General features: G+C 48.3%; 1 protein-coding gene across 5 annotated transcripts in view; it reads left to right on the forward strand.

Annotated features, from left to right (window-relative positions):
* LOC142208909 (ephrin type-B receptor 2) overlaps window positions 1-21346 on the forward strand; it is an 82293-nt gene extending 60947 nt beyond the window's left edge. Inside the window, exons 5-16 of one of the 5 annotated variants that reach the window (XM_075277754.1) lie at window positions 1122-1457; window positions 5637-5761; window positions 11016-11178; window positions 11261-11369; window positions 11593-11708; window positions 13375-13497; window positions 13601-13848; window positions 14748-14963; window positions 15561-15710; window positions 16256-16449; window positions 16625-16780; window positions 18387-21346. In XM_075277754.1, coding sequence (XP_075133855.1) covers window positions 1122-1457; window positions 5637-5761; window positions 11016-11178; window positions 11261-11369; window positions 11593-11708; window positions 13375-13497; window positions 13601-13848; window positions 14748-14963; window positions 15561-15710; window positions 16256-16449; window positions 16625-16780; window positions 18387-18495 — 2045 coding nt within the window. In that variant the 3' untranslated portion in view covers window positions 18496-21346. Of the gene's footprint in view, window positions 1-1121; window positions 1458-5636; window positions 5762-11015; window positions 11179-11260; window positions 11370-11592; window positions 11886-13374; window positions 13498-13600; window positions 13849-14747; window positions 14964-15560; window positions 15711-16255; window positions 16450-16624; window positions 16781-18386 lie in introns of those variants that run through there. The other 4 variants (XM_075277756.1, XM_075277755.1, XM_075277757.1 and 1 more) reach the window with 4 other exon arrangements.
* The last annotated feature ends 497 nt before the right edge of the window (window positions 21347-21843 follow it).

Here is a 21843-nt window from a genome sequence, read left to right on the forward strand (position 1 = left end):
AAGCTCTTATGGTTAGTGGGGTCTTCTCTCCTGTAGAGTGTAAGCTCTTATTGTTAGTGGGGTCTTCTCTCCTATATAGTGTAAGCTCTTATGGTTAGTGGGGTCTTCTCTCCTGTAGAGTGTAAGCTCTTATGGTTAGTGGGGTCTTCTCTCCTGTATAGTGTAAGCTCTTATGGTTAGTGGGATCTTCTCTCCTATATAGTGTAAGCTCTTATGGTTAGTGGGGTCTTCTCTCCTGTAGAGTGTAAGCTCTTATGGTTAGTGGGGTCTTCTCTCCTGTAGAGTGTAAGCTCTTATTGTTAGTGGGGTCTTCTCTCCTGTAGAGTGTAAGCTCTTATGGTTAGTGGGGTCTTCTCTCCTGTAGAGTGTAAGCTCTTATTGTTAGTGGGGTCTTCTCTCCTGTAGAGTGTAAGCTCTTATGGTTAGTGGGGTCTTCTCTCCTGTAGAGTGTAAGCTCTTATGGTTAGTGGGGTCTTCTCTCCTGTAGAGTGTAAGCTCTTATTGTTAGTGGGGTCTTCTCTCCTGTAGAGTGTAAGCTCTTATTGTTAGTGGGGTCTTCTCTCCTGTAGAGTGTAAGCTCTTATGGTTAGTGGGGTCTTCTCTCCTGTAGAGTGTAAGCTCTTATGGTTAGTGGGGTCTTCTTTCCTGTAGAGTGTAAGCTCTTATGGTTAGTGGGGTCTTCTCTCCTGTAGAGTGTAAGCTCTTATGGTTAGTGGGGTCTTCTCTCCTGTACAGTGTAAGCTCTTATGGTTAGTGGGGTCTTCTCTCCTGTATAGTGTAAGCTCTTATGGTTAGTGGGGTCTTCTCTCCTGTAGAGTGTAAGCTCTTATGGTTAGTGGGGTCTTCTCTCCTGTATAGTGTAAGCTCTTATTGTTAGTGGGGTCTTCTCTCCTGTAGAGTGTAAGCTCTTATGGTTAGCGGGGTCTTCTCTCCTGTAGAGTGTAAGCTTTTATGGTTAGTGGGGTCTTCCCTTCTGTAAAGTATAATCTCCTATGCTAAATTGGGCCTTTAAGTACTTATGGTCTGTGTGTTTTGTTTCCTGTAGAGTACGTGTATGTCTTTGTATTTCCATCTTTATATTTCCATATCTAACATATTATTTTTGTCTTTGCTCCCCTCAGCCACACCATCTGCTCCCCAGAACGTCATCTCCAGCGTCAATGAAACCTCCCTGATGTTGGAGTGGTCACAGCCCAGGGATTCAGGAGGCCGCGAGGACCTTGTATATAACATCATCTGTAAGAGCTGCGGCTCGGGTCGAGGAGCTTGTACACGCTGCGGAGATAATGTCCAGTTCGCACCCCGCCAGTTGGGTCTTACAGAACCCCGAGTTTACATCAGTGACCTTCTAGCGCACACGCAATACACATTCGAGATCCAAGCTGTGAACGGAGTCACCGACCAGAGCCCTTACTCTCCACAGTTCGCATCTGTCAATATTACCACTAACCAGGCAGGTGAGTGTCCATTGTTGTAGGACCAGTAACCGCCATAGTGTGGACGCTACATCCATCGCATATATGATGGGAAAGTCAGTGAAGGCATGTAACACGCCTGTCACTCATCTGCAGCCTAAATGACTGATAGCAGGGAGCAATAGCTTGTACAGGAGTATATTATGCAGGTTTGCTGCTGTTCCTGATTATTTGACCACAAGATGGCAGCACTTGATCTCACAGTTGTGCATACACACAGGCTTTTTTTTTTTTTTTTTTTATATTGGGGACATCCCATCTTCCTCCCTTGTTCATCACATATACTTTACCAGCATGAATTATTCACAAGTAAGGCGTGGGGCACGGAGCTGCCTCTCCCAGTGGTGCTGATCCTTGAGGTTGTCAGGAAGCCTGGCTGTGGCGCTATGTGCTGCATTTATAATTGATGCTTTAGTGGGGTCTGTGTATGCAAACACGACTCTGCTGCTCTGAAATGAGGTCAGCTGTCATGCAGCGAGCCGCCCGGGGATCACGTATCCTGCACATTATCTCCTGCGCTAATCATGTGATAGAAAGCCGGGACTTGGCCGAGATCTCCATGTGTGGACGGCTGGGAATGTACCAGGCGCGGCATCGCTCTCAGCTAGTAGCAGATATGTGCAGGGCGCAGAAAGTGGAGGTGTAGGAGGAGGGACACAACAAGGGCACGCTGGATGTAACTCTATGGGGGGGAGACCGGGGGGCACAGAATGTGTAGGAGGAGGGACACAACAAGGGCACGCTGGATGTAACTCTATGGGGGGAGACTGGGGGGCACAGAAAGTGGAGGTGTAGGAGGAAACACAACAAGGGCACGCTGGATGTAACTCTATGGGGGGGAGACCGGGGGGCACAGAAAGTGTAGGTGTAGGAGGAGGGACACAACAAGGGCACGCTGGATGTAACTCTATGGAGGGGAGACCTGGGGCACAGTTGTCAGCATTGGTGTAATGGGAGTGATGCATTTTGTGTAAGGCAGGGGGATTAGATTGTGAGCTGCTGGGCTCAGGGATGATGGGAGTGATACTGTATATTTGTGCTGCGGAAGGAGAATTAGATTGCAAGCTCCTGGGATTGATATATAGAAATGGGGTAGAGTTGTGTCATCCAACCCTCTCTCCAAACTGATGATGGTCTCTTGTTGCAGCCACATGCCTCCGTTTTCTTTGTCCCACCCCCACCCCCCTGTAATGGTTGTGACCCAGGATCAGTCATGTGACAAGTGTCATTATTTCATTGATTTTGCATTATCTAGTCATTAAATAGGAGTAAAATGCACAGAGAGGCGTTGAGGGGTGGGAGGTAGAGGTAAAGGGCTGAAGGCTGGAGGGCGAGAATGGGTGAGATGTAAAGTGTGAGGGGGGGGCAGAGATTGGAGGCGGAGACTGAGTAGTGGTGGGGGGCAGCAGGACGAAGGGGCTGATGGAGAACCACAAACCATCGTCCTTTCTGCCATACGTACGATACACTTCCCCTGTATTTAGATTGTCAGCTCTTGTGATCTCCTCTTAATCGAGTTCTGGACATTGATGCATAATAAGCCTCCTGATTCTGGTCCATAAAGTCCTTGAAGTGTTGCCTTAAAACTTCACTTCCATGAGACGTAGTTTCCCTGTGATCGATATGGCGGCCGTCAGGTTGGTGTGATCGGAGTCACTTACCTGAATCCCACCTGTCAGCAGCCGCCTGCTGCCACCTTGAGTTTTTCCGTCTGCCTATATCCCAGTCCCTCCAGTCTTCCCAGTATCGGAGTAATTGATAAATAGCAGAATTCCCTACTGAGTCTCTGGCCTTATGCCCCGGTAACCAGATACTTGGAGAAGGGGGGAAGAGATGTTGTCGCTTGCAGCTGTCTCTTCTCCTTCATCCTCCCTGGCTGCTGATGATGATGGAGAGAAGGGGGGGCACTTACTTATTGGCGATTCACTTGTCAGGAGTCGCTGGTGTCTCCTCTGTGCTGCCTTGGCCTCTGGATCTGATGGACGCTCCGGTGTAGACATGTGACGCCTGCCATATTGAGCTGATCAGGGTCTGGCCTTCTGGATCAGAGCTGGTGACAGTCTCCTCAGCTCTGGATCTTTGCAGTCTCTACTGTAGGTTCCAGGTTACCATCCAGACACCAGAATAGGAGGATGACTGACTTCATTCCCACACACAGAGGATCTAGGGAGAAACATGAGAAAGTGACGGCTGCTCCCATCCCCCCTGGGGTTAAGATGGAGATTAGGAGTAATGACTGGTGCAGCCCGCACTCCTCCGACCACGATGAATCCACTGGGGAGGAAATGACACATATGCCATCGCCAAGTGTCCTCCATCATCAGGCACCAGCATCACATGGAGCTGTGAACACATGACAAGCGACTATCCTGCTGCTTATTCTCTGATCTTCTGTGAAAGAAATGTCATGTTCCCTGTAGAGGACTTTGTCCAGGTGGACGGGTAATTTGTATCGAGCGTGTTCACACAGCAGGCGATATTCTCATCATTACCTGTAGGGGGCAGACAGTAGCACTGGGCTGCAGGGATGGGAGCGTGGCGCCAGGGGTTTAGGACAATTTTCCAGACTGGATTTAGTGCTAGTTCCTCATGTTACTGTCACATAAAAAGAACATGGCCAGGGCCCCGGGAAGGACCTGACAAGGTCACAGTGAGGGGCGAGTTCACTCAGGGCAGTGCAGGGTCTGCTCCTCACCAGCTATACCAGAACATTATCTAGTTTTTTGTGTTTTCCATTGTCCTTCGAAGTTTTCTTATGTCTCCTCCTGCCCCATGATTTCTCCCTCCAGTGCCGCCACTCGCCGTCTACAGCTCCTGCCTTCAGTGCTACCAACTTCTATCCCCTGCTGACTCCATAACTTGTCTCCGCTTACTCCTAACCTCTAAACTGCTGCCGCCAGTGCTACGACCAACAACCTTCTCTTGTCCATCAAGCTGCTTCTTCTAGTGCCACCACCTGCCACATCTTGTCCCCACAACTAGTCCCACTGCCAACCTCCTCCCTCTATCCCTGGAGGATCTGCTTCATGTACCACCACCAGCTCCTGTCCCCAGGCCTCCTTCCTTCAGTGCCACCGATGGCCACAACTTGCAGCACGACAACCTGTTCCTATGTCTCCTGTCTCCAGTGCCACCAACTAACACCCTCCGCCTACACCTCCTGTTTTTAGTGCCACTACCTACCACATCCTCTTGTCCCCATTCTGTCTGCATTTCCACTGCCGTTCCCAGGACTCCTGCCTCAGATTGTGTTCCCAGTGCCATCACGCACTACCTCCTTTCCCCACAACTCCAACCACCCATGTCACCACCATTTTCCCGGTCTCCATGTCTGCTTCCACTACTTCCACCCACCATGTCTACAGACACCACTTCCGCAATGTCTTCATGAAGCTCTGCATTCAGTTCCTCCTTCAATTATGCCCTCTAGATTCACAAGTTTCTGCTTCTACTTCCTACCAAGGCCTCCGGGCACCAGGGCCACGACACCAGGTAGCCATAATGACGGAGGTACCCTTTCAAGTTTTGATGTTTTACTTGTAGTGAGAAGTGTCTGGTGGTCATTATATTTCCTGCAAAGAAGGTCTATCCAGATACAGCCATGTTTGATATCAAGCCCAAAATCCAGTGCCACCCATCCAGCACATAGGGTAAAGATACGGTGACTTCTTGGGTGTTTCTAGTCCACAACAGTGCGGTTATATTTATACAGGGGATGTTCGGGGGAATTCCTTTTAATTTAATGTCCCAGCATCCGTGGCTATCACACCCGTACAATTTTCAATATTTTTTTTTCTTTTACTACATTAAATTTTTTTCCTGCAAAGGGCATCACCTGACTGCAGAGCCATGGCCCCCTCCCTCTGTGAAGGTCAAGCACTAAGCTGTCCGCTGGGGGCTGTAGTCTCCCGGCACAGAGTATCCCGCACTCTTGTTATTGGTCAGTGAAGAACTGGTGAGTCCGGGTTGTGCGCTGCTCGACCTGGCAAATAGGCCAAGTGCTGCTATTGAAGCTGACAGCTTCTTAGTGCAGAGCGGCGTCCGCTGTCAGGGGCGCCATCACCACGAGAGGTGAACTTTCTGCTCCAGTAATCCCATACCGTGCTGTCAGGAGTGAGGCCGCTCCACCACTAACGCCCTCTGTATTTTACTGTTTTCCAGCTCCATCCAGCGTCTCCATCATGCACCAGGTGAGCCGCGCAGTCGACAGCATCACACTCTCATGGTCGCAGCCAGATCAGCCCAACGGGGTCATCCTGGACTATGAGCTTCTGTACTATGAAAAGGTGGGACTTTTACATTGTCAAGCGCTAGCTCTGCTGCCAGTATAGGTGTTTGTGTCAACACATCTCTTAAGCTTGGGTACACGGCGACTATGGCCAAGGCGTCTGCCACATAACCAAGGACTGCCACGCTGCCACGCCATTTGCACCACTCAATCTTTTTGCTGTCGGAGGACCCTTGGGGTCTTAATGCAACTCCATCCTCCTACAGCAGTGACGGAGTCACAGGACAACACACAATGGAAATTTTGGCCAAAGTCTCCACAGCCCTAGCCTAAATGTGCCATATAAGATCTCTGCACTGGAACGTTCTTACTTAGGCCCGGTCCATTTGGTTTCTGTTCGGTTTCTGCACAAAACATGCAGAAGGAAAAGTCCTACAAGCCGCTCTTTTCTCTCTGCATGTTTCTTGTCAAAACCACATGGACCCCATCATAGTCTATAGGGTCCTTAGGTAACCGCTTTATAACTCATATAGGTTCCTGTTCAAACTAAGCAGACTCCCCGAACGGAAACCCAAATGCAGATATGAATCGGGCCTCAGTCAGAACATATTCCACTCAGCCCCTTGCACAGCCCCTTGCAGGCCTCTGACCGTGATTGAAGCGCACGGCCGGTGCACAGGAGGCAGTGCTTACGTGGCCCTATTTATTCAATGCAAAGCTAGACAGGATTAGGACATGTCCTGAGTTTTGTGGCCCGGACTGTCGGCCCGCACACTGATCCGTGTAATATACAGTCATGTGCATGGGCCTAGAGAAATGAATGGGTCAGTGTGCTAGCCAGAAATAACCCAGATATCACACTGAACTAGGACAGGGTCGTGTGCAAGGGACCTTAAAGGGATTATCCAGGAAAACAGGAGGAAGCCCAGGGGAAGCCAGGAGTGGGGTAAATAATAATAATAAAAAAATACTCTCCTACCTCTAGTCCTCTGTGTAATGTTCTCTGTGCCATTCTGTGGCGCTGTGGCTTGGACGGAAGTGAGGTGGCCGATGTGACCACTGAGGCCAGTGATTGGCTACCATGTGACATTGCAACATGTGACCGCTTAGGTCAGAGATTGCCGCTGCAGTCACTTGAGCTGCTTCACTTCCAGGCCGGGCAATCGTGCGAGGGGCGCCAGATCGGAGGGCTGGGGGTAGGTGGATATCACTTTTTTCCGTTATTTTAGCCCCCCCCTTCCCCTGGGTTTTCCAGCTTGTGACCTGGATTATATTTTACTTACATTACATGTGACTGAATAAGCTCTTATATGATTAACCCCTCTGATGCCGGTGGATTGTTAATAATTAACCCCTTGTCACCTGTACACAGTAATGATAAACGTGGTTACGATTAACGAGCCATAACTTGTGCTAATGAATAACGACCACCTCATTATCGACACCTCCAGCCGCTACAGAGCTCCTCGCAGAATCCACCGGCGTCCAGGGTTATTATGTAATAGAAGAAATCTATACACGCCTGGGTCATGTGCCCCTCCTTCCCCCCCCCCAGGGTATAGCAGGGGTCAGCGGGCCTCAGCACTCTCACACAGCTCAGCGCTCTGACTTACGGCAGTGATTGTGCCGGCAGCAGGTGGGAACATCCTGAGCGGCTCTTAGCTGTCGTGGTCAATGTGACGTGAAGGTGTTTGACGGATGTGATGTAGTTGAGCTCAACCAGCGGACGACCCCAGCTTTTCTCCCAGAATAGCACGCCCTGAATAATGAACCAGAAATAAAAGCTGCCAATATATGAGAAGTAAGATAGTGGTCGCAGCCACAGAGCGCCAATGTGGTATGGCACTTGGCAGAGACCCTGGCACAATGTCTTCGTCTAAACCAGTGTTCCCAACCTTTTCAGACTTGGGGCTCTCCTGGGAATAAAATCACATTTCCTCAGGGTATCCCTAACAAATCATTTTTGCAAAAAATAAAAAAAATGTCCTAAGGGCTAAGATAATATCGGATGAAGGCATGTGCGGCATCTTCCCGACCAGAGTGTTGCAGCACCCTGGGGGCTTTACAAGACTATGGTGCCCCTGTTGGGAATAACTGTTCTATACGGGACACTTAAAGCTGTATGTGTGCCTGCTAGCTCAGCGCCCGCTACTCAGTGTACCTGGTACCCCCCTACTACCGCTACACAGGACGTGTAGTACCCGCAGTGCTAAAAGTGTCACTACTCAGAGTGCCCACCATCTGCAATGCCCACTGCAGTGAGTTCCTGCTGACTACGATTATCACTACCAGCCATATCCATTACCAAGAGTCTGCTGACCACAGGGCCTACCATCTGCAATGCCCACTGCAAAGAGTTTCTGCTGACTATAATGCTCACTACCTGTAATATCTGCTGATAAGAGTGTCTGCTGACCACAGGGCCTACTACCTGCAACGCTCACTGCTAACAGTGTCAGCTACCCATGGTACCCTCCATCTACAGTGCCCACTGCTAACAGTGTTAGCTACCCATGGTACCCTCTATCTGCAGTGCCCACTGCTAAGAGAGTCAGCTACCCATGGTACCCTCTATCTGCAGTGCCCACTGCTAACAGTGTTAGCTACCCATGGTACCCTCCATCTACAGTGCCCACTGCTAACAGTGTCAGCTACCCATGGTACCCTCTATCTGCAGTGCCCACTGCTAAGAGAGTCAGCTACCCATGGTACCCTCCATCTACAGTGCCCACTGCTAAGAGAGTCAGCTACCCATGGTACCCTCTATCTACAGTGCGCACTGCTAAGAGTGTCAGCTACCCATGGTACCCTCTATCTACAGTGCGCACTGCTAAGAGTGTCAGCTACCCATGGTACCCTCTATCTACAGTGCCCACTGCTAACAGTGTCAGCTACCCATGGTACCCTCTATCTACAGTGCCCACTGCTAACAGTGTCAGTTACCCATGGTACCCTCCATCTACAGTGCGCACTGCTAAGAGTGTCAGCTACCCATGGTACCCTCTATCTACAGTGCGCACTGCTAAGAGTGTCAGCTACCCATGGTACCCTCTATCTACAGTGCCCACTGCTAACAGTGTCAGCTACCCATGGTACCCTCCATCTACAGTGCCCACTGCTAAGAGAGTCAGCTACCCATGGTACCCTCCATCTACAGTGCCCACTGCTAAGAGAGTCAGCTACCCATGGTACCCTCTATCTACAGTGCGCACTGCTAAGAGTGTCAGCTACCCATGGTACCCTCTATCTACAGTGCGCACTGCTAAGAGTGTCAGCTACCCATGGTACCCTCTATCTACAGTGCCCACTGCTAACAGTGTCAGCTACCCATGGTACCCTCCATCTACAGTGCCCACTGCTAAGAGAGTCAGCTACCCATGGTACCCTCCATCTACAGTGCCCACTGCTAACAGTGTCAGCTACCCATGGTACCCTCTATCTGCAGTGCCCACTGCTAAGAGAGTCAGCTACCCATGGTACCCTCCATCTACAGTGCCCACTGCTAACAGTGTCAGCTACCCATGGTACCCTCTATCTACAGTGCCCACTGCTAACAGTGTCAGCTACCCATGGTACCCTCCATCTACAGTGCCCACTGCTAAGAGAGTCAGCTACCCATGGTACCCTCCATCTACAGTGCCCACTGCTAACAGTGTCAGCTACCCATGGTACCCTCTATCTGCAGTGCCCACTGCTAAGAGAGTCAGCTACCCATGGTACCCTCCATCTACAGTGCCCACTGCTAAGAGTGTCAGCTACCCATGGTACCCTCTATCTGCAGTGCCCACTGCTAAGAGAGTCAGCTACCCATGGTACCCTCCATCTACAGTGCCCACTGCTAACAGTGTTAGCTACCCATGGTACCCTCCATCTACAGTGCCCACTGCTAACAGTGTCAGCTACCCATGGTACCCTCTATCTGCAGTGCCCACTGCTAAGAGAGTCAGCTACCCATGGTACCCTCCATCTACAGTGCCCACTGCTAAGAGTGTCAGCTACCCATGGTACCCTCCATCTACAGTGCCCACTGCTAAGAGTGTCAGCTACCCATGGTACCCTCTATCTGCAGTGCCCACTGCTAACAGTGTCAGCTACCCATGGTACCCTCTATCTACAGTGCCCACTGCTAACAGTGTCAGCTACCCATGGTACCCTCCATCTACAGTGCCCACTGCTAAGAGAGTCAGCTACCCATGGTACCCTCCATCTACAGTGCCCACTGCTAACAGTGTTAGCTACCCATGGTACCCTCTATCTACAGTGCCCACTGCTAACAGTGTCAGCTACCCATGGTACCCTCTATCTGCAGTGCCCACTGCTAAGTGTCAGCTACCCATGGTACCCTCTATCTGCAGTGCCCACTGCTAACAGTGTTATCTACCCATGGTACCCTCTATCTACAGTGCCCACTGCTAACAGTGTCAGCTACCATGGTACCCTCCATCTACAGTGCCCACTGCTAACAGTGTCAGCTACCCATGGTACCCTCTATCTGCAGTGCCCATTGCTAAGAGAGTCAGCTACCCATGGTACCCTCTATCTGCAGTGCCCACTGCTAACAGTGTTAGCTACCCATGGTACCCTCCATCTACAGTGCCCACTGCTAAGAGTGTCAGCTACCCATGGTACCCTCTATTTGCAGTGCCCACTGCTAATAGTGTCAGCTACCCATGGTACCCTCTGTTTGCAGTGCCCACTGCTAAGAGTGTCAGCTACCCGCAGTGCCCATTATTCAGTGACCTTTTACCTGTAATCTGCTATCCACAATGCCTACAACTATGCCCACTACCCATGGTCCCTATTACTCAGAGCCCACTACACACAGTGCTTTCCACTCAGCGTCCTGTTTTTCTCAAAGCCCATTACTTGCAGTGCACGTTGCGCAACCTGTCCATTATTCAGTACCCGCTAGTCCGCGTCCATAACTTGGAGCCCGCTTCCTCCCTCTGCGCAGCCATGCCAGTTCCAGCTGATTTGCTGTTTGCTCCTAGGATCTAATTCCCTGGGATTTACTCTGTCAGATCCGTGGACCTGTTTGGCAGCAGTGCCCCTGAGACAACTTCACCTCACTTACAGGAAGGAATGTTAAGCGCCCACCTGGTGCCCCGAGGGGCTGGGCGTGCACTGGCAGCTCCACAATCCTGGGTTTTCTGCATGACTTCCCCCAGCACCTGTTAAAATATTATTGTAAAGCGTTTCACGGTGGGAAGGTGACGCTCGTATTGTCATCTTTCTGCCGTCACGCTGCACCAGAGATAGGAATGTGGTGAAGCTTCTTCGCTGGTACGAGCTTCCATGTTGTATCTTTGCAGGACCTGACAGAACATAACTCATCGGTGGTGAAAAGCCCGACCAACACTGTGGTCGTGTCCGGCCTAAAGGCTGGCACCATATACGTGTTTCAGGTGAGAGCGCGGACTGTGGCTGGATACGGCAGATATAGCGGCAAAATGTATTTCCAGACGATGACGGAAGGTGAGTCCTGAGCAGGATATGGGTATTGGGTTGTCACTGGCGTCACCTGTGCCCATGGATAACACCAAGTCTATTGTTACAGCTGAATATCAGAGCAGCTTTCAGGAAAAACTCCCGCTGATCATTGGCTCCTCGGCTGCCGGTTTGGTCTTCCTTATCGCCCTGGTCGTCATCATCATTGTCTGCAATAGGTAGAGTATCATATATGTTGTCCGTCCTTCCAGCCCCCGTAATCCTAACACTGCACCCCCTACATGAGGCGTGATGTACCTATGCCAGGAGTAGTCTATTCCCGACTGATCCCGTTATTCTTGCCCTTCGATGGCTTTTTGGGCAGATCTGTCCGCTCCGATGATCTGATGGGGGTAGTAGTTGTTTGATACCTGGATTAACTACGCTTTGTATTTTCTCCAGAAGACGAGGATTCGAGAGAGCAGACTCTGAATACACAGACAAACTGCAGCATTATACCAGTGGCCACAGTACGTACCGTCTGCCTTCACCAGTGCTAGGGGCTCGTTCTCTCGTTGGTTCGTTGGTTAATTTGTTCCCTTTAAAGCTGTAACGTATTCACCAAATCATAACCATCCATCACCCACGGGTCCCTCAGCGTGCTCTATCCTGCCCAGCTCCTCTATCCCCCCCCCCCCAGATACGTAGCCAGAGGATGGTCTTCTCATGATATGTCTGTATGCCATAAGCAGTGACCACCAGATCTGTCTCACAGAAAGAATCAGCCCTTTAAGGGTTGTCAGGAGGGAGCGGTCGGGGGATGGGTGCACTGACCCCTGTAAGGTTCATGTGGTGATCATGTTGTATCGCACTCCATGGTAGATCTCCGTTGCATCGTCTGCTCTTCTCATTCTGCAAGTTTTCTCTTAATCACTACATATTGCTGTCTTAAAGGGATCGTACAGGAGTAGAAGCACATGGCTACTTACCTATAAGAGCAGCCCCACACCCGTCCACATGGTATGAAAGCTCAGCTCTAATCTTTTCAGTGGAACTGAGCTGCAGTACCAGACACCACCTGTGGAAGGTGTGGAGCTGTTTTTGTTAGAAAACAGACCTGTTTTATTTAATGCTTGTACCACCCCTTTAAACCTCCACTACGTCTTCACGTTACCAGCCTCCTCCACCTTCTAATGCTCGTAACCTTCCTCTTCTCTTTTCCATCTCCTCCACCTTTATTTTCTCTTCTTCCATGTCTCTTTCCAGTCTCCCCCACCTTTTAATTCTGCTCTTTGTCTCCTGTACTTCTCTTCTCCCTTTTCCCCCCACCCTTTCCAAAACTTCCTCCTCTTAACCTTATCGTCCTCTTTCTCACCTCTTTTGCTACCTTCCACCCTATTTCTTACCGCTCCCATCTTCTTCCTTGCATCTTCCTCCACCTTCTCTCTATTATCACTGTCTTCATCATCTCCCCCATCCTCCTGACTTTCTCCATCTTCTTCCTCTCCTTTTCCTCCTATATACTCGTCTTTGCCACTTCGTCACCTTTTTCCTTTCCACCATCTTCCCCATCTTCTCCATCCTTTCTTTTCCCTTTCTTTCACCATCTTCACTGGTTTTCCTCTCCCTTTTCCTTCTATCTTGCATACATTTTCTTGTCTTCTCCACCCTCTTTCTTTCTCTTTCGTAGTCTTTTTGACTCGCTCTTCTTTGGCTTTTCTCATCCTTCCGCTTTTTTCCTCTACTTTTCCCTTATCCTCTCCATCATTCTCCTTTGACCTTCACCTTTTCCTTTTCTGTTTTTCTCAGCCCTTTCCTTTGTCTTCTCCACCTGCTTCCACTCCGTCTCCATATTTCTTTCATCCTCGCGTTTCCTATGTCTCTTACACCTTCATCCTTGCTTTTCTTGTGTTCTTCACCTTTTGTACATCTCTTCTGCCTACTTCTTTGTCACCTACCCGTTCCTTGTCTTCCTCCTCCTTTTCCTCATGTTCTTCTTCCCGTTCTTTCTCAGCTTCTCCTAATATCCTCCACCTTCTTCCTCAAGTTTTCCTTGTTTCCTCCACCTTCTTGCTCCTTTTCTATTCCTCCTCGTCCTCCTTCTTCCTCCTCATCCTCCTTCTTCGTCCTCGTCCTCCTCCTTCCTCCTCGTCCTTTCTTCCTCTTCTTTTCCACCTTCCTCATCTTTCTTCCCTTTCATTCATCCATTCTCCAAGTCTCTGAGATCTTGTTTTCCCGCTGCAGTGACACCAGGAATGAAAATTTACATAGATCCTTTTACATATGAGGATCCCAATGAGGCTGTTCGTGAATTTGCCAAAGAAATTGACATTTCCTGTGTGAAAATTGAGCAAGTGATTGGAGCAGGTAAGTGACCGGTGACCGTCCTGTGTCTGGGGATGGAGTCATGCATGGCCAAACAATGGATCACTGATCCCAATGGATCTTTCTCCTTCTGTGGTTTCCATAGGTGAATTTGGTGAGGTTTGCAGTGGACACCTGAAGCTTCCAGGAAAGAGAGAAATTTTTGTGGCCATCAAGACTTTGAAATCTGGGTATACGGAGAAGCAGAGGAGAGACTTCCTCAGCGAGGCCAGCATCATGGGGCAATTTGACCATCCCAATGTCATCCATCTGGAAGGAGTAGTTACCAAGAGCTCCCCGGTCATGATCATTACCGAATTCATGGAAAATGGATCCCTGGACTCCTTCCTCCGGGTACGGGATATGCATAAGAAGCTGATGGGTTTGGAGCATCCAGTTCTGCAGCTGTGGGATGATGTGTCTATAGTGTTTTGTTATGATACTGTGATAGGTCTATCACAACTGGTACTGCTGCTGCGGTGATAGGTCTGGAGTATCTGGCTCTGCTGCTGTACTGATAGATCTGTACTGTCCAATTCTGTCGCTGTGCCAATGAGTCAGGTTCTGCTGCTGCGGTGATGACCCCATATTACCCCGATGTGTAATGATTGGTGCTGATGGTGTTGTAGTTTCCAGTTGTAGTATTATACTGCTAGTGTTCATCTGCTGTACTAATACGTCTGTACCATCCGGATCCAGTGTAGTGTTATGGGACTCTAATGTCAAGATCGGTTTCTGTGGTTATTGTGTGTATTGTGTCACTGATCCTTTGATGGTAGATTTTTATCATTCCACTCCACTGCTGCGGTGATGAATTTGTAACTTCCTTTTCCACTGCTTTGGTGAAGGATCTATATCCTTTAGTTCTGCTGCTGCGGTGATGGATCTGTAGCCTCCTTTTCCGCTGCTGTAGTGAAGGATCTATGGCCTCTGGTTCCGCTGCTGTAGTGAAGGTGCCATATCCTTCAGTTACACTGCTGCGGTGATGGGTCTTTAGCCACTGGTTCCGCTGCTGCGGTGATGGATCTGTAACTTCCTTTTCTGCTGCTGTGGTGAAGTATTTATAGCCTTCAGTTCGGCTGTCTCAGTAATGAATCTATAGCCTCCAGTCCTGCTGCTGCTGCGGTGATATATCTGTAGCCTCCGGTCCTGCTGCTGCGGTGATAAATCTCGAACATCAGATGATGTGTCTGTAGTCAGTTTTTCTGAATATAAAATTGGAAACATTTATGCTATTTTTCATCTCTTTGCAGCAAAATGATGGACAATTTACAGTCATCCAGCTGGTGGGGATGCTGAGGGGCATTGCTGCTGGCATGAAGTACTTGGCTGATATGAACTATGTCCACCGAGACTTAGCTGCGCGCAACATCCTGGTGAACAGTAACTTGGTGTGTAAAGTCTCTGACTTCGGCTTGTCTCGCTTCCTGGAAGATGATACATCAGACCCGACATACACCAGCGCCTTGGTGAGTGATGTTAGTGACCCCAGTCACCATGGGGTTCAGCTCTGATAAATCCGCCGCTGCTGTCTCATGGCACTTGTGCTACTCATCTAGCTTTTTTTTTTTTTTTTTTTTTTTTTTTTTTTATTACTTTTGCAAAATAAAAACCTTTTTTTTCTACGTTTTTTTTTTTTTTTTTTTTTGCTTTGATCACTTCTACCCAGGATCCATAATATATATATATATATATATATATATATATATATATATATATATATATATATGTATATGTGTGTATATATATATATATATTTTTTTTTTTTATTAATTTTTTTTTTTTTTATGTTAATGTAATTATTTATGGGATTTTTTTTTTTTTGTCTTTTTGTGGACATTAGACAAACAGGAATTTTACCATTGTGTTTTAGATTAAATGTCTTTTATATTTACACTGGACATCGTTCAAGAAAACTAACGTCCCGGTGGTATTTTTCAGGTTATTATGGATGCGGCAATATCTAATGTGCATTGTTTTAAATAAAAATTTAGCTTGGACAAACTGTTTTAACCATCACATTGTGTCACCTATAACTCCCGGTTGTGATATTTTTTGTGTTACAGGGAGGAAAAATTCCCATCCGGTGGACGGCCCCCGAAGCCATTCAGTATAGAAAGTTTACATCCGCCAGCGACGTCTGGAGCTACGGCATCGTCATGTGGGAAGTGATGTCTTATGGGGAGAGACCCTACTGGGACATGACAAACCAAGACGTAAGTGGCTATAGAGGGACACCCAAGAAAAACCGGTACAGTACCGCTAAGACTGAGGGAAGGGAGATCAGAACGAAAGCCTAAATACACGGCAGACAAACCAGGAAAGATTCAGATGGTTTTAATGTGGATTGGACTCGGGTTAATTGTTCTTTGCTGCCTTCATTAAATGCTCCGTGTCCGCTCCCCTCAGACTCTCCATCCGCGCATTGATGGACAATTAACATGGTGACCTTGAGGTGTCAGGTAGACAGCAGAACTGAACAACAGGAACGTTCTCTGTACCTCCCGCTGGATCCCCCCAGTCATCCTATTGTTCACAAATTAAGAGATGAGGATTGTTCCCAGCAGAGAGCGAGACCCTTGCTACCTCGTGCCTCGCTCAGCTTGCCCCGGGCACGGTGCTGCAGTGTGGGTGATGCCGGAGGACACATAGTAGAAGATCCTTACTACTAGCAGCTCCGTGTGTCTTCTGTCGTAGTGAATTGGAACGGTCACTCAGAATATATAGAGCTAATCTTACAACGCCTCTTCTTATGTTCCAGGTTATAAACGCCATTGAGCAGGATTACCGCCTTCCACCTCCTATGGATTGTCCGAACGCCCTCCACCAACTAATGCTGGACTGTTGGCAAAAAGACAGAAACCACCGGCCCAAATTTGGACAAATAGTCAACACTTTGGACAAAATGATCCGTAATCCCAACAGTCTGAAGGCCGTGGCGCCGCTGTCCTCTGGGTACGATATGTGGTTCATCTTGTGGATGATGCTTAGATAGAGGAGGTTTCACCACTAATGTGGTGGGCAGGAGCGCTTGCCAATAACTAGAGTTTATCCTTCATCTCTTGGCATGTTTGGTTGTTTCTGTATAAGACCCGGTTTGTTCATTGCCATACTTCTCCATTCTTTCCAGAGTGAACCTCCCGCTCCTGGACCGCACCGTCCCTGACTACACCAGCTTCAACACAGTGGACGAGTGGCTGGACGCCATCAAGATGGGTCAATACAAGGAGAGTTTCGCCAATGCCGGATTCACAACTTTTGAAGTTGTGTCACAAATGATCATGGAGTAAGTAAGGGGTTGACCATGGTGGAGATGTGGGGGTTATCTGATCAGGGACGTTCACCATGCTGAATTACAGCTGGCACTTGCAGACACGGTGTCTGATGTGTCCTATATAACAGTACAGTGTTATACGTGCGGCTCTCTGATGACATGCAGCCACTATAGAATTGTGGGATCCAGCCAACCTGACTCCATTGTGTTCACTGAACCAATATTTGCTCTCCCTCTTGTGAGGGATGGGCCCTGAAGGCGAATAAACACTCAGTTGAGCGGGGCCATGCTGTATCTTCTATGTATTGTGTGATGAGCATCTCCAGACCTGTCTGATGGAGAATTCCTGCAGGATTAAGGAGACGCCTCCCGGTGTAAAGAGAGTGCAAATAATCCAAAGAGAGAGAGATTGGCCATAGGTCATGGCTAAGTGTCTGGCAGGAGCTCACTCACTGTCAGATGTGGGGGTTACTAAAGAGGCAGAACAGGGAGGGCTGTCAATCATGTTTTGGTGGGTGGGGCTCACAATGGACAAATTACCATAAAATCTGGAAGTGTTTTGTAGTTACTTTCATTCAGAATGTGACTATTTTGTACCGGTTTATACTTTGGGGTTTCTCCATTATCAGCTTCAGAGACTGCCCTGATCGTCCATCTGTATCTGCGTTTCTTGACACCATAACTTGTTTAAAAAGTGGCAGAAAGCAGATTTATTTACAGGAATCATTTGTGGGCCCCATAGAAGGGACCTTATAGTTTGGCCCAAACATTAAAGAGGACCTTTCATGAGTTGGGGCACAGGCGGTTTTATATACCGCTGGAAAGCCGACAGTGCGCTGAATTCAGCGTACTGCCGGCTTTCACAATCTGTGCTCCGAATGAAGAGCTATCGGTCCCGGTACCATAGCTCTTCACACAGTACTCGTCCATAGTCGAGTATTATCAAGAGGCTATAGGCACTGCTGTGGAGAAGGACGTACCTGACTGACTGTCAGGAACGCCCTAATGACTGTGAAGAGCTACGGTACCGGCACCGATAGCTCTTCACCCGGCGTACAGATCGTGAAAGCCGAGAGTGCACTGAATTCAGCGCACGGTCGGCTTGCCAGCGGTATATAAAACCGCCTGTGCCCCAACTCATGAAAGGTCTTTAATATAAAGGGCCCTGTGCTAGTGCTATCTATGCCTGGGATTAAAATACTTATTCTTACCCGGCGCCCTCACTGCTCTTCACTGAAGTTGGAATACTACACTTTGGCGTCAGTGCACATGTGCCGGACCTTGGGTACATGCGCAGTGAAGCTCAGGTGTACTTACGTAAGAAAATCCAGGAGTACCAGAGAAGAGTCTGACGAGACTGCTCAGACTCCTCTCCTGGCATATAAATTTTTTTTGTAAACGTGGTCACGGACAGAGATAAGTTACAGCTACTTGGGGGGACAATAAACTACCATTCCATGAAGACTTGTGGGTGGTTTAGTGCCCCAATGTCCTGGACACTTTGTGGTGGGGGGGGACTTGGTTTGAGTAAATCGAGAGGATGTTAGGGTTCCTCATATAGATAGTTAGTTAAAAGCCCATGGTACCACTCATTGTCTTCTGTTGTTTTTTTTTCCAGAGACATCCTACGGGTCGGGGTAACTTTAGCTGGTCACCAGAAGAAAATCCTCAATAGCATTCAGGTGATGCGAGCGCAAATGAACCAGATCCAGTCGGTAGAAGTTTGATCAGAATGGCGAGTGCTTCCTCATCCTCACACTTCCTAATGTACTTGGGTTCCGAGCCTTCCCCTCTCTCCCAACACCTCTTGGTACAATGAAGTTTCTCTAATGCACCTGGTACGGACAGGACCGCTTGTTGTCCCAAAAAGACACCCTGATGGTCCCACCCTGAGAGCAGAGCTTCCCCCGGGAAGGGTTCGGGATCAGGCTTGGGGTGATAGGAAGAATATTTTTTGGAATATTAGACCTGGATTTGTACAAATAATAATAATTTACAGTAAGACATGAAAAGGGCTTGAAGAATTCAGCTCAAGTTTATAAACCAATGGACAGAGGAGGAGCGTTTTCTGCAACGTCGCGGAGCAACTGTCCTGACCAAGTGCGCAGCAAGCGGACAAACCTCACGCCATTCGTCCAGGGAACGACCTGAGAGACATGAAGAATTTATTTCCATTAAATGGACCTGCTCCATCTCAGAATATAAAACTCTTCATCTTGAAGATGTTACAAGAGTTACCTAAACAACGGCTTTTTCCATGGAAAGGAAGATGCCGCTGAGACTTGTAGTGTTTGTAATAAAGGATGACTCCTTTCTGCCGAACCTGATACCGTTTTGTGAGTTCTACGTTTTTTGCGATCCTCCCCCACATTCCGAGCCCCGAGCGCACCTCAAGTGACATTTGATCCATATCATGTGCACAAAACCTCAGTGATGACGTCATCACTAGTTGCCAACTCCCCCCCTTTTTTTCTCAGAAGACTTTCCCAGTACGGTCCGTATTAGACTTTAATGACAAAACATTTGAAGTGTAAAAAAAAAAAAAAAATACAAAAAAAAAAAACCACGCTTTGTCGTCAATGTTGTCGTCGTTTGGAAACCTGTTTCTTCTTTGTTTACAAAAATGACTTTTTTTTTTACATTGTTTTTTGGATATCGGTACTCAAAAAAGATTGAAATTGCTTAAAAAAGAACTTTAAAAGAAAAAAAATCACAAAAAAAAAAACCTGAACAATGACCCTCTGCACATCAATAGTCTCACTTGTGATTGGCTGATGGACTGAACATGGCCGTCCTCACAGAGTGCTTCATTCCTGCATCATTCACCTTGTGTGCGGCTTATTATATAAGCTTTTCAGATGTGCAGCGGCTCTGACCGGTGAGGAACTGAAGACTAAATTAACCCCATGGGTATGAGTGTAGCACAGCCAAGGCCTTCAGCTTAGTCTAGGCTTGGTTCTTCAGGAGACTGGCAAACTGCGAGAGACTCTGATCTCAGGTCACCTCCATCTGCAGGATGTTCCTCACCACAGTCTAGAACCTTTCTACATATAATGGTTGTGTCAGTTCTTTCTGTTCCTGCCAGGGGTTGTGGACGGGATTATGGCTTAGCATGCAGCGAGAATTGAATGCTTCCTTCCCGGAGTGGACGTCAAGTGTCCCACTCGTTTATAGGGACAGGAGGGCTGTCCTGTGAGACATAGTGCCACCATTATTGGCTTCATATATGGTGGAGCTCCATACACCGGTTACCGTGGTGGCACTATTTCAGGCCATCATTCCTTACTATAGAACTACCAGTAGCTGGTGACAATCATGTTCTCCCTCTGTAGACACCTAGTATAGAATGATTCTCTGTTCCCATGATTGTGGGCTCTGGTGTTTGTTTGATCCAAGCGTGTTTGTCCTTATGTAGGACATGAGCTCTTCCATTCAGACATATCTGTGTTGTGCCCAGGTCTGGTGGGCTCCATGTTTCCACGTGCCCGTTTCCCATCGTTCTGCACAGCCGCATTCCCCATTACATGGTACCAGTGATACAATAGGAGAACCAGTCAGGAGGTGAGAGCGTCCCTCAAGTCATTGTCCGTTTACGGTTCTAGAGCAGTGGGCCCAGCACTTTGTATTGATCCCTTCCAATGGGGCTACCTTCTCAACCACATGGGCATTGACCGATAGGGTTATGCACACCAGTGGTTCCAATTGTCCATAGTTGACCCTATGTAGACCATGCACCGGTGTGTGTAACAGAGGCCTACTGCAACGTCGGCGCTCTTACTTGAGCTTGGTAGTGCTTCTCGTGGAGGGGGGTATAAGAATGGCACTTTGTTCAGGGGTGCAGATGGGTATGACTCCCATATCGCTGCCTGCCTACAGTAAAACATGTCCAAACAAATCTCATTCATGACGTGTGTGAGGCCAATGTAATTCTTCACATCTGTTCCTGCATCTCCTCAGGGGATGAGGAGGGGGCTAGACCCGTGTGCTGCGTTCCATGAACGGCCTGTGTTTGTGCTTCCATTGTGTGATGTATTCTGTAACTGGGATGTGACAGAAGAGTCAGCGCAGGCAGGTTAAGATCATCACGTGTGTTTCTGCTTATTTATCTTGTTTGCCGTGTAGGAGAACACGCGTGTCTCGGAACCATCAGATATCCGGGCCTGGTCCACAACGGGGCAGCCTCCCGTCTAGCTGTCTGTAGTGCCATGATTTCTTCCAGTCAGTGTTTGTAGTGACTGTTTACAGGGGCTCGTGAGCGGCTGGGCTCATCCATTCCTGTCCAGTCTGAGTTCCTGAGGCCGGGAAGGGGAAGGGAATTAAGGGTCATGGGTCAAAAATCTCCTAAAATCTCACCAGCATATAAAGGAGCAGAAACGTAATCGGGGTCTGGGCGCAGGAACTCCTCCCGGTCTCAGTCAGGTGTAACATGGTCTAATCCCCACAAGCAATGAGAAACGCCAACACTGTGAGTCCCGTCCAGCCGCTCCTTCCCAGGAAATCAGCGCAATGATGCGAGCACCGCGCAAACCACCGAGCAACTTCTTGTCAATAGCTGAAATAAATACTTTGTTTATAAAAGAGCGTTTCGTGTCTTTTCTGCCTTAATTCAGACACTTATACCTAATTTTTTGGGATTTTCTTATAACTCTGTCTTTTGTACAGAGTCAATCATAGCAAAATTGTGCCGATATTAATCTAGGTCAGAAAGTGAGAGCAGAGACTATAAGTCTGTAAGATTGACCTCTGTTGTGGGAAAAATACTTAGGTCTTATCCTGAAATATCTCCATTATCATAAACCTCTAAGGGATTGGTTTGGCCTACATTATAGATCATCTTCTTTAAGGAGGTTTGTTTTTGCCAGCTGCTTCTTCCTACAGACCCAAGGAACCGCGATGGGTGCGGTATGCACGCCCACCTTTGCCAACGACAACCTTAGGTGGTGGGAAGAGACGATTGTCTTTGGTATTAGCTCTGCTAAGGACACACAACGCGCTTATGATGGTGTTACATTGATGACATTGTTTATATGGAGTGGGACTGAGCCAGAATTGAGTTTATCGAGTTACTCAACACA

Source organism: Leptodactylus fuscus, chromosome 6 (assembly GCF_031893055.1).
Source record: "Leptodactylus fuscus isolate aLepFus1 chromosome 6, aLepFus1.hap2, whole genome shotgun sequence".
Lineage (NCBI taxonomy): Eukaryota > Metazoa > Chordata > Amphibia > Anura > Leptodactylidae > Leptodactylus > Leptodactylus fuscus.